This window comes from Abrus precatorius, unplaced genomic scaffold (assembly GCF_003935025.1).
Source record: "Abrus precatorius isolate BTA unplaced genomic scaffold, Abrus_2018 Scaffold9, whole genome shotgun sequence".
Taxonomy (NCBI): Eukaryota; Viridiplantae; Streptophyta; class Magnoliopsida; order Fabales; family Fabaceae; genus Abrus; species Abrus precatorius.
The window spans coordinates 20,199,074-20,212,025 of NW_020874439.1; the positions used below are offsets into that span (position 1 = coordinate 20,199,074).

The 12,952-nt window shown below is 26.2% G+C and overlaps 1 protein-coding gene across 2 annotated transcripts; it reads right to left on the reverse strand.

Annotated features, from left to right (window-relative positions):
• On the reverse strand, positions 1-3,863 carry LOC113850369. Of its 2 annotated transcripts, none has more exons than XM_027480894.1 (5): positions 3,672-3,863; positions 3,292-3,567; positions 2,401-2,470; positions 2,227-2,314; positions 1-267 (listed from the first exon to the last, which is right to left on the reverse strand). In XM_027480894.1, exons 2-4 carry the CDS (start codon positions 3,472-3,474, stop codon positions 2,265-2,267), a joined length of 303 nt encoding a protein of 100 aa, XP_027336695.1. In that variant the 5' UTR covers positions 3,475-3,567; positions 3,672-3,863; the 3' UTR covers positions 1-267; positions 2,227-2,264. The 2 variants fall into 2 exon arrangements, with proteins under 2 accessions (XP_027336695.1, XP_027336694.1); XM_027480893.1 differs by having other exon boundaries at positions 73-267; positions 3,292-3,549; positions 3,672-3,844.
• Positions 3,864-12,952: the final 9,089 nt, after the last annotated feature.

Consider the following 12,952-nt stretch of genomic DNA (forward strand, 5'->3'; position numbering starts at 1 on the left):
CCATTTAATAACATTAGAGGACAGATTATATTTAAGTAAATGGCAAACTACTAATTAAGAAATTAACATGCTCTAGACCCAAAATGATTTGACACTTGTCTTTCAAACCATATGAGCGTTAACTCAATTTTCTATCCCTCTATTGAAAAAAAATAAGAGTAGCAACTGGCAAATCTTACATAAATGGCACAAGAGTAAATGTGAAAGTGCAAATTACAATGACAGCCACGATGGCTATCTATGCATAGGTAGAGTTGCCGGGCAGACCTACAAAACAAAATGGCACAAGAGTAATATTCCATAAAAGGAAGTTTAATTTAATATTGCAATTTAAAACCAAGAAACAAAATTATGCAGAATAGAAAGTTGTTTCATCACTTATGGAGCATTTAAAAGAGCTCCAATAAGCCTTTTACAATTTATTTCAATAAATTTTTCATTGTAACTTTTTTATTAAGTATTTTTCAGCTTATTTCAAAAAAATTTATGGTCAAATTTATAAAATAAACTCTCATATAAAAGAGTTTATTATATAAGCGCTTAATAGCTGTGTTCCAAAACTTACCCTTATTAGCAATTGGCCCTTGGGAAAGGGTGCGATGACAAGGAACTTAATTCTACACTTTTCAATAATCAAAACCCAATCGCTCACAACAACTACCTCAGTATAAATCCAAATTAGTTACTGTATTAAGGATGCAAATAAAAAAAAAAAGAAAAAAGTTTGGATTAAAAAGGAAATTTTTACCACCACCATCTTAAGAGTGGCTTTCTATGGAAAGTACCAAAGAAGAAGAAGAAGAATCAGAAGTCATGGTGAGTAAGCAAGTAGTAACAAAGGGTATAATGAAGAAGCTGAAATTTCAGAACTAATTAAAATAATTTAAAATAAAGAGATAGTTAAACAGTGCAACTGAACAAGTGATTAAAAATTAGAACAGCACCTTACCTTACTAATTACACATCATCTCCCTTTTTCTAATTATATCAATTAATTTAGCCCTCATCTTTACAAGTATTTCACTGGCACATAAGGGGAACAGAAAGCAACATAGATGAAGAGTGTCTAAATCACGTTAACCTTCAGATTCAGGCGTTACTGGCAGTAGAATATAACAATATTGACATCTATAGTTCCCAAAAGCCTTCTCCCATCTTGGCTAGGGATAAATTAGTCAACAATGATATGTGGAAAAATCACATGCCAAATTACTCTAAGCAAAGTATTTATGAATATTGCTATATAAATATTTTATCTTGTAAACAGTAAATGATTTTATTAGGCATGTGAATAAATGTCTCACTGACAAGATAAAAAACCAAGATTGAAATATCAGGTTAGACCAATAAGATAGTTAATGCCAGTTTCAGGAAACAACCTGAGGTTAAACCTTATAAGGAAAGGATAGTCTAGCATTTAACCTTTACGTATATTTAAAAATATAAGTGAATTTCTATGACAGCCAAGAGAAATTAACAAAGTAGATAATTTTGAACAGTCAACGTAGGCTTATCAATAACATGCTACTACGGAGAAGTATCACATCAGCACATTGCAGCCCAGGTCAACATGTTTTTAAATTCGCATCACATTTTTCAGTCACAGCAGCTATAGCACAGTAATGGTGGAATTTCGCCGCAGTCAAAGGCACAACTCCTTCAAGATTTGAAAAAAATAAAAAACCCTTATGCCCCTATTTACTGCATCATCCAAGCTGTGTTTTGGCATGCAATCTCACAATTGCCCTTCCCTATCCTAATCTGCTATACTGCTATAGCAGTTTGGGGTCGGCCCCTCCACACTGTTATCTAAGATTGATAACCTGAGTCAAAGTATGACAGAACAAAATAAAACCAATAGGAAAATAGGGTTTTGTAACAGTCCCACATTGTTTGCTGTGTAATGAGAGTAAATTATTCTGAGAATTGGATAAATTATTTATTAGTTACCATAATTTGTCTTATTTTAGGAAATTTAGTAATTAACATTTACTTAATTTTGCCTATATATTGTATTGAACAGTACATCCATGTCATCTCAGATTCTAAAGCCAAAAATAGATTTGAGTTCTTCTAAAAGAAAACTCATACATAATGATCGAAGCAAGTAGGAAGAATAAACCCACAACTTTATGAGCTCAAGCCTCAATTTTATGTTATTACAATAACCAAAGAGGCACAAAGAGTACATCACAAGGATAACCATGAGATAGGGATAACCTTTACCTTTCACATTTTTAGACAAGAAACCAAGTTATGTTCGATTAAGAATCCTCCTTCAATTCATCAGAATCAGAGTCGCTTGCATTATAACCTAACAAGGATGTATCAAAACAAGTATAGTCACAATTATGGAGGAAAAGAAAATGAAGCTGCCGGCAGAAACAAGTGAGGGTTTACCTGGGTGCTTATCGCCTACTTTCCAAACCGATGACCTAGTCCTTGATGCTTTTGTCAGCCAAACTCTTCCCTTAATAGCCAATAGATAACATCAGTCTTGGAAACCAAAATGTCAAAAAAAAAAAAAAAAAAAGCACATCCACAGATTCCACAATACACAGATTGTAATTCTATGATTGAAAATCACACCATACTCTTTACGTTAACTCTTGGCCCATAGAATTTCCACATGTCATACTCTAAACTATTTACATGCCCTTCTACTATTTCTATATGTTAAAATAACAAATGGCATAACATAAATATATTTATTATAACAAAACTCTAACCTCAAAATTACTGCCCAAAAAAATAACCAAGTTGTTTGCTCCCATCCATGATAGAATCTTTCATAATGGCACTCAAAATACACATTTATGCATGCAATTACAATTTACTACCATACATTTGGGTACAGGTACAGGTGTGTTCGGATACAAATTAATTAAATGCCTACATAATAATCTCTTATTGCATAAGAAGTTTATAGTATAAATTTGATTAGGAAACTTATCGATATATAAGTTAAAAAAACTTATTTTGAAAAGCTATACAAAGAAGCTAATTAAGCTGAAAAGAGCTTGCGAGAGTCATAAGCTATTTTTATAAGCTCTCTACATGCTCTTACAAACGGCCCCAAACAAAAAACACTTCTTTTTTTTTTACTTTCTAAATTGTCCCTAACTTCCTCTTCTCGTCTTAAGCAATATCACATTGAAGGAGAAAAGTATTATTAATAATAAGTGCAAACACTAACAACTCTCAGAACACCAAAATCTAACACCCCAACAACCCCAAATCCTAATTCAGTGAAACCAAGGGAACTTAATTGAAGAAGGCTGCAGAACCCACCTTTTGAGCATCTCTGGGAACCCCATAGCCACTAAAGTACATCTGACCCACCAAAACCTGCATGTTTATGTCCCCTGCCTTAGCCTCCTTCAGTGTGTCTCTGAACCACCGTTTAACACAATCTGCCACCACCTCTGACAGTGGCAAGCGCGCACTCCTCTCTCCTCCAACGTTGCTCTCCATAAAACCCTTCAATCACTTCAACTACAGAACGTGGGTTAAGTTCAAGTTTTGGTTTTTCTATGCTTTTATGAGACCCTGAAGAAAAGGGTGAGACTTTCATCATATATTGTTGAAGAAAAATCATGGGTATTTTTCAGATTGACTCAAAGTATAAAAAATCACACCAGAATTGCAATATGGGTTTTCAAAGTTCTTACCTTTTGTTTTATGTTGGGGTGTTTTTGAGTCTTCTGTGATGCTATTTGAAGATCATTTTTTGTTTCAATGCTGTGTGTTTGAAAGAAGAAACTATATATATTCAGAAATAGCCAAAGAAAGAAAGAAGAGAGAATGAGAAATTAAAAAATGAAGAGGTTAACAAAGAGAGAGAGAGAAGAAGAAGAAGAAGTAGAAAAATAGAAAAGAAAAGCTGCTATTTGTCTAGCAAACAACCTTCCATTTGTCCCTCTAAGCCTCCATGCAGTCTACGACGCCGTTTTGGATGATAATTAGTCAACTTTTTTGTTCATTTTTTAATATTTGTCCCTCCTAAATCCTATTGGCTGCGATTAAGATTTTTTAATTGTTAATTATCAAACTGAGATTTTATTTTATTTTTCTTTTAGGGTTTGAAATGGACATTTCACAAACCCTTCTAATTTAGCCAGTTGTATTAAAGTTTGAGGAGGAACGAATCCTTTTTATATGTATTTTTTTCGAGATGACCCCTTAATTACCTTTTTTACGATGAATGCGAGATGCTGTTGCTCTTTTTTCTTTTGAACTTCTGAAAATTATGAGTATAATACCTCACTTAGTACTCTTACTGATGTCAAAAGAATTTAAATTATACTTTACCGTATTGAATAAAAATATTTAAGTAAATTGTCGAGACCATTTAAAATAATTTTATTCAAAATACTTATTTGGATATTAAATAAAAGATTTTTAAGAACTTTCAACTTTTTTATATCATATAATAATTAGTATATATTAAAAAATTTAAATAAAAAATTCTCATCATTTGTATATAAACTGAAGATGACTTTGTAATAAAATTTTACCTGGAATGCTACAAAATAAATAATCTGAATGATGAACCTGACATAAATATATTTTATTCGACTTCAATCTGTTTATTTTGGACTGTAAATATATTTTCCTTATTAATTGATATATTTGATCAGCTTTAGGCTTTATTTCTACTTTTAGGTACAATAAACGTAACTAATTATCTAGGTCAACCTTTTTTATTTTAAGAGTAATAAATATAATTCTTTATGTCCCTATTTTTAACTTTAATGTACAATAAATATATTTTTTCATGTCAGTATCTTATAATTATTCCTTCAGTTTTTTATATTTTATTATTTAATAATTTTTAAGATAAATTAAGAAGGTTTAAATGATGTAATTATATTATAATTTTTTTTGTTTTATTATTTAATTTTTTTAGATAAATTAAAAAGTTTTAATTGATACAATTATATTACCATATTTTGACTAAGATAGTCTCACATATATCTTTAATACTTTTTTTTTACATTAACTTCTCACAAGTTATATATAATTATAATTTTTCTTTATATGCTTTATTGAAATAAATTATAAAAGCATGTAAGAATGTAAGGCAATTGTTTAAATTAAAATTCATCTATATTTAATAAGAATACAAGTAAAAAATAAATAAATAAACCTTGAATATTTAAAAGAATAAAACTTAAAAATAAAATTAAAAAATTAAAGTTATGTTTAGTTTGCTCATATTTAATAAAAATAGTAAATAGAAGAGAAAATATGTTTAGTTACATTTTAAAAAATATTTTTCTTAAAAATATTTTCAAAATTCAATTCAATTTAAAAACGAAAAACTTGTTTTCAATATTATTTTATTAAAATATAGAAACAATTAAAAAAAGAAAAATAAAAATTGTTATGTAATCATTGTAATATTATCTAATTTTAATTAGATCATGTTATATTCACTGAATCACGATTTCTTTTTTCAGGCAACTACACGTTTTTTTTTTATCTTTCTTGATTAAGTATTAGTTGTCATAGATAATTCTCTCTTTCTTTCTTCTATTTTATTTTTATATTTGTTCTTTTTTTTTTTTCTTTCCATATTTTTTTATTTATTTATTGTTGAAACACATTGACAAAGTTTCTTACTTTTGTCATTCTTGCAAGATTGGGTGTATTTTTTTTTTTTTATCTTTATTCTTTACTTTTTTTCTTTTTCAATTTTCGTATAGTTTCTATTATTGAAATTTTAATAGGCATTATTATTTTTTATATCTTTGCATATGAGTTTTCTCAATTTTCATATAGGTTTAATGTTATTCTATTTTATGAATCGATGTTTAATTTTTGTATGATATGGATGTCATCCTTTATATATGAATCTTGTAAAAATAAAAATTATACTGATTGAATATATAAAATGCTTCGGTTAGTGAAAATTAAAAAATAAAGAAAATTGCTTTCAGTATCCTATATATTATTTTTAAATTTAATAATTTTTGTAACGTAAGAGTAAACATACACATTATTAGAATACTCATAATTAAATAAGATAAAAGTAAGAAGAATATACACTTTTTAATTTTTCTTAAACTTATTTTTATTAAGATTAATAAATATATATTATAAAAAATTTGTGCATCGTACAAAGTCTAAATTATAGTTATATTAATTTTATATTTTTATTATTTTTTAGTCTGAAAATGAAATAATAATAGTATTTAAATTTTTTAAATAAATATTGTAATAAAATTGACATTAGTAAAGGTATATATTATAAAAATTTTATTATGAAAATTATTTATTAATAAAATATTAATGGTTAATTTTAAACTATATAAAAAAATAAATAAATCTATTATAAAAAATAGTTAAATCAAATGCATTTTTAATATTATTTTAAAACAAAAAATAAAAAGTTAAATCAAACACATTTTTTAAATCTTAAAAATTTTAAAATAAAAACTATGTTCAAGAATGTAAATAGAAAATATTTCTTAAAACTAAACAGACCCTAAAATAACAAAATACAGAAAAGAGGGAAAGAGATACACAAGGTAATTAAGACCATTAAATGTTAATTAATTTTTTGTGTCAACCATGTTTCTATAAATGTAATTAATTATTAGAAATTAATTAATATTTAATTATGTTAATTGCTTTGTGTAATTATGAAAATAATAATTCAAGTGATTATATTGTTCTGTAAAATAAATATATTGACCTAGAGAATTAATAATATTTATGGTACATTAAAATTTAAAAAAATTAAAATTTATTAAAATATATTAATTAATTAAAAAATAATATTTTTACACAAGATAACAATATTGAAGAGAAATAAAACATGTTTATATAAGGTCTATGATTCAAAGTCTTTATTTTGCAACTTTATAGTAAAAAAAAAAATTCATAATAACTTTATTTTAGATAAGTGTAACTCATGACATAATTAGATTTAAGATTGATTTAAAGGATTTTTTTTAATTCATAAATTTTTTTTTATCTTTTTTATTAGGATGGTTAATCTAAGTGTTTTGAACTTGTACTTTTTAAACTTATTGAATTTCTTAAATTAAGTTTTGTAACTGACCTATTTAAAGTTTGAACTAGATCTCATAAAGAACTCAAATCAAGTGTTATCAACTCTTATAATTTATATCACTTGTTATTATTAGATTCATATCTCCTAACTTTATATTTTTTATCTCTCTTCTCCCTTATCCAAAGATAATTTTAACATATTTGAATAATTATTTGAGAGTTAAGAAAAGATAAGATATTTATATTGCACAGAAAAACTTACTTGCCTTACACATTGTATGATTTGGGTGAAAATGAAAGGAAGGATTATAAGTGAAAAGACAATAAGTTAATTAAAAAATACTCTATTGTTTAGATGTTTATCAGGACATAGAAGGAAATGATAAATTATTGTGAGATCCATAACTACCTTTCATTGCTATCATAGGCATGATTATTATTCAATTGTTGGACATAAAATACTAATTATCCAAAGTAAAAGATAAAGTGTTTTACACAAGTAGGTAAAGTGTTTCATATCAATTTATCAAGGATTTGCATCATGATTTATTAGGTTAGCTAGAACTTAAGCATAGCAAGGTTGGGAAATATGTCACCAAGTATCATGCTCGTTAGTGCATGTGCAATAATTCACATTATCGTTCCCCTAATTAAAATCCAATACCAAAGATTTTGACGTGAAGATTACATGGTTTTTTATTCTCAAACATAAAAGAAAATTTTGATTTTGGCAACCTTTACCATTTTGATCCTTAGGAAAGTGTTTCAAGTTACATTCAAGGAGACCATAGTTTTGAAGAGCACCATTGTTTTAGAGTTTTTGTGTCAAGTATTTCTTTCCTTAAAAGGTGTCTTCATATTATTTTTGCCATTTTATTTCTTTTTTTACTAGTGATTATGATGATATGAATGAAGAGAATGAAACTTCAAAATATAAGTATTTTAATTTTGTGCTTTTCAAACACATTTTATCTTGTATTCTTAACCTAAAAAGTCAAACTTTTTTCTAATTCATTTAACCATTTAATCATGTTAATGAACTATGTAATAGCATGCATCATTATGTAATAATGATTAAATCATACATAATCTAATTTCTCTTTTTTATCCTTTTTTTTTAATCATAAACTAGTAACATGGTGAAATTGTCAGATTATGCAATAATAAGTTAATGACAATTGCTTTAAATCAATGCCTATAAATAATGCATCATAGACAATAATTTAGATCATGAAAACATTCTTACTTACAAAAAAAATAGACTTGATTAAGAGAGAAAATGTAGCTAGATCCTATTTATTATTAAAAATAATTTGCACTAACATTAACAATTCAACATCAAATTAGTATTCTTCCTTAATAATCCATCAATATGGTAGATATGCATGCTTATTATTATTATTTTTTCTAAATGTTTCACTAAGGCTTATACATATGAAAATATTGGCATTCATTATTCATGGTAGTTAGATTGACAAATTACTAGGCATGTATAGAAAAATAAACAAACATCAAATTAAAATGCCAAAGATTAATACTTAGCTTTATTATTGATTCATGATATTTTTTTTCACCTTTTCATTTGTGGATAATAATACCATTTTTTTTTTACATAAGGTGTGTTGTTCTATTTTGATCCTTCGTAAGGTATAATTTATTGTCCCTTAGTCTTTCCAATACTTGATTAAATGATAATTAGAGGGACTTTTCACTTTAGTTAAAATAAAATGTATATGTTCAACAAAAGCTCTTATTTTTCTCTTAAGTTAAGTTTGGATTTCATGCTTAGAAGGGAAGAGAAAGGGAAAAGAAGGGTTAGTGATGTTTAACTCTTGTTTGTAAGTTAATTAATTATGAGGGTTAAGAGATTTTTCTAAACTTTCCAAAATCATCCTAATGTTGTTTTTTTGTGTTTCTCCATTCTAGATAATTTTTTAAATAAAAAATTTTAAAATGACTAGTTTATTCCTTATTTCTTTTTAAGAAAAGTGCAATGTTAAAAATATTAATTTTTGAAAAAGAAAAATATATGAATAAAAAATATAAAAGACAATAATATCATTTAAATGATTAAACCCTTCATCATCATCTCTTTCAATATTAAACATTCAAATAAGAGAGAAATTTAATCATTTTTTCCCCTTCCTTCTCTTCTCCCTCCCCCTTTAATCATTCAAACAAAGCTTTAGTGTTTAGAGGTAATCTAATGAGACAATTTTTAAGTTGCTCTCCAAGGTGAAGGATGACACCCTAGAAAGTTAAGAAATAAATGAGAATGTGAACCCTAGTATGTTATTGAAGACATATTATACTTTGTACGAAGAATGTAACAAAGACTATGAAGTGAAAAACAATACCTCTTTTCACAATTTTTTTATTTTAGTTTACATACAATAGTCATTAGGAGTGTAAATTGCAATGCCTATTGAATGTTGTATGTTATCTTATGAGTTGTCATATCATTAAACAATTAATAATATTGTTCAAATGTAGTCCTAACATGCATTTACACTTTTTTTCCTCTTTGAAGTTTAATCATAATAATCTTAGGAGGTACAAATCACAGTGGGCAAAGCACATGATAACATTGCATGCAACCCTAATAATTAACTAATCCCTGTGTTGAATAATTAGTGAAAACTATTCCAATTCAACTTAAAGGCACTATAAGTAAACATATATAGAGTGTGAAAGTGAAAAAGAAAATGAGTATATTCATATAGTGTAATCTAAGGGTGCATGATCCTTTTCATTCCTTTGAAAATAACAAATTATTATCATCGATTCTCTCATAAGATGCAAGTAAAGAAGGTCACTCTCCTCCTTCTTATAAATCTTCATTATATTGCATGATCTTAAACTTAACCATAAGCCACAAAAAGTTCAACTATATAATACTTGGTGTGGGCATTGTCACTAAACCAACCTCTATTGTTTACGTATCTCATTAGTGAAGTCATCAATTGTTTCACTATAAATTTGATAAAGAGATTATAAATTATAAGAAAAATAGATCAACAAATTCATAAATTTGCAAGGTGTGTAATAACACAGAAGTGTAAAGAATCTATAATTCACATAGTCTAATAATGAATGCATGGGTCATTTATGGTTCTTATAAAGGGGTGAGACAGAAAAGAATCAAAGTGACTTTGTTGTTTCTTTTATTTCTATTGTGCCTCTAGATGATGGTTGTCTTCACATGGGTTTGATGTGAATTTGCTTTAAAATAGAGTTATAAGAAAGGTCTCAATTTGAGAAATAAATATTGAAGGAATGAAGTAGTTGTTGGTCTTATTTTAGAACTTGTTCTTAGAGAAAAGGTAAGAAGGAAATGGAAGTAGAAAAATGGACACTATATGTATGTGTTTATACGAGACATTAAGAGCCAAGAAACTTATTATTGTGGCTAATGGATTGTAAAGCTATTATGATATATTTGCATTTATTTAATTTTTTGTGAAGTGCATAATTTGGAAGCACTAAGAAGCAACAATCAATTTTGCGCAAACAATGAAAAGGATGAAACAAGTATGTGCCCTTATTGTGTAGATGACAAGTTATTTTTTAGTTATATCAAGTGAGGCATACGGTATTGAAGAGCATTTGAACATGAAAAGAGTAATTTCTATGTAGATATAAGTAATCGATAATTAGAATATTATTGATTGAAGATTGTGGGAGTGTTGTGCTATCTTGAAATGTCATATAATTAAGAACATTTTTAGTTTTTAAGCATCTTTTTATCATGTAATTTGTTTCCTATTCTATGATAATTGTGATCTCTTATCCCAAGGCTTAAGATGCCTTTGGAACATTCCTATTTAAAGTAATTGCTAAGTTACTTATTGAATCAAATTTCCTATATTTTGATATTTTCTTAATAATATTGAGTATATTTTGCCTTAACTATTTTAAGTGAATTGTTGTTAAGTTAAACTAAAAAAAATGAAATAATATGACATAAATTATTAACTAATCAAATTATATTGAATTATCTAATTCAAATCATACAATTTTATGTAATCATAATTAAAATAAGAAAATACAATTTCAACACATGAATCCTGAAAAAAAAGGGTTAGATAAAAAGATAATAATTGTGAAAGAATATATGATAATCAAGAAAGTCATGACACGTTATTATTGCGCGAATGACTCTATATAAGATGATATGAACACACAAATAAATACAGTATTTTACAATTCTTTTTATCTATTTCTTTATTGTGTTAATTATCTTGTTACACTTTTTCTCTTTTTATTTTATAAAAAAATGCATAAATACAATTTTTTTATCGTATCCTTTCATACTCTTAAAACAGTTTATTTATGAATTACATTCATAAATTGAACCACTATTTTATGATACTCTCGTACATGGAAGTATATTTTTAAGATAAATTAGATGTTGATATTATTTTAATAAATTTTAGTTTAAATTTGATTTTTTAAATTTAAATTTTGATACACCCTAAAGCTTATCATATAAATAAATATAGATAATGTATTTTAATTTAAATAATGCTAATTGAAAGTTTTATTATTTTTGCTTTTACTGTTACATTAATTATTTTATTTCATACATTTTTTTGGGTTTAATTATGCTTTTATCTTTATAAAAGTATTACTCTTTGATATTAATCCTAAATAAATTTTTTGTTATAATTGAGTCTCTAACTTATTTAAAATATTAAGATTTAGTTTATGTTATTATCTCTTTTTTATTAAGTGATGGATTGAACAACAGAAATTTAATTTATCATTGTCATGTTATTGTAGCATCATAATAATTTTTAAATTTTATATTATTTAAAAGTTTATATCTACAAAAAAGTTCTTAAAAATTTTTATTTAATTTTTAATGCCAATTTCTCCCAAACCAAAAAACTCTAACCCTACTCAACCTATACATAAAATTAAATAGTCAAAATTAGCAATTATCAAAGAAAACATAATATCTATAAAAATGAAAAAGAAATTGGCAATGAGAATATAAAGAAGAAATCATGACTTGGTGTACACTTCGCTTCGCATTCAGAACTTGATCGTTTGAGCATAATGGCTGCAAATTCTAGGAATTGATTTTTGCATAATAAATTGGTCACCGAAAGTGGCACTTTGAATACCTATGATTCCAAAAAGTTTTCTTTTGTGTTAATTTGCTACTCTAGTCCTTTAGGAAACTAATTGATTCCCAACCGAATCGGTTAGTTTTACTTTCATTTTACTTATATTTTTATGAAGGAAGGTATTTTAGTAAACATTCTGCTGCAAGTGGTTATCTCTTTAAGTCCAAAGAAATTTCAAAGAATTGGAGTTTGACTCCACCAAACTAGTTAGAAGTCTCATCGATGTGCCTCTATTTATTGTGAAGTGATTATGTTGCGTCCATAGATAAGAATTACTATGCTTCCATGATAGATTTTTAGTCACACAACAAGAGTACGCGAATCGATATTATTCTCTGTAGTGTTTTTGAAATGAAGAAAAAGATAAAAAAAAAAAAGGTTGAAAGATGAAGGACTTTTTTTAAATATAAAATTTTACGTAATAAAATTTTTAAAAGCAATGATAATGTGGCGGTAAGATAAAAATGATGAATTGAATCGTTGTTACCTAACTTATCACTTAATATGTCTTAACAATTTAAATAAGTTAAGGACTGAAACTTAATTAAAAAAATTATCTTAAAAAAATAAAATTTATATAAAGACAAGAAATATAATTAATTTTTTTATTTCTTTTTAAATTATTATTTTTAATCCTTTAAATATTTCATCAATAAATTACAACAATATAAGTTGAATCTATAAGTCTATTAAACACATTTTCCCTATGATTTTTAATAATTATTTTTATAATTCCTTAATCACTGTCCTAAAAGCACTTATCCCCCCTTGATATTCAAATCAAGATGCAATTACATCCT

Excerpts from the sequence above, each read along its gene's own strand:
- LOC113850369 (XM_027480894.1), bottom strand. The coding sequence starts at position 3,474 with ATGGAGAGCAACGTTGGAGGAGAGAGGAGTGCGCGCTTGCCACTGTCA. Across the intron at positions 2,471-3,291 it reads TTCCCAGAGATGCTCAAAAG|GGAAGAGTTTGGCTGACAAA; the intron begins GTGGGTTCTGCA and ends TTGGCTATTAAG. Across the intron at positions 2,315-2,400 it reads AGTAGGCGATAAGCACCCAG|GTTATAATGCAAGCGACTCT; the intron begins GTAAACCCTCAC and ends CATCCTTGTTAG.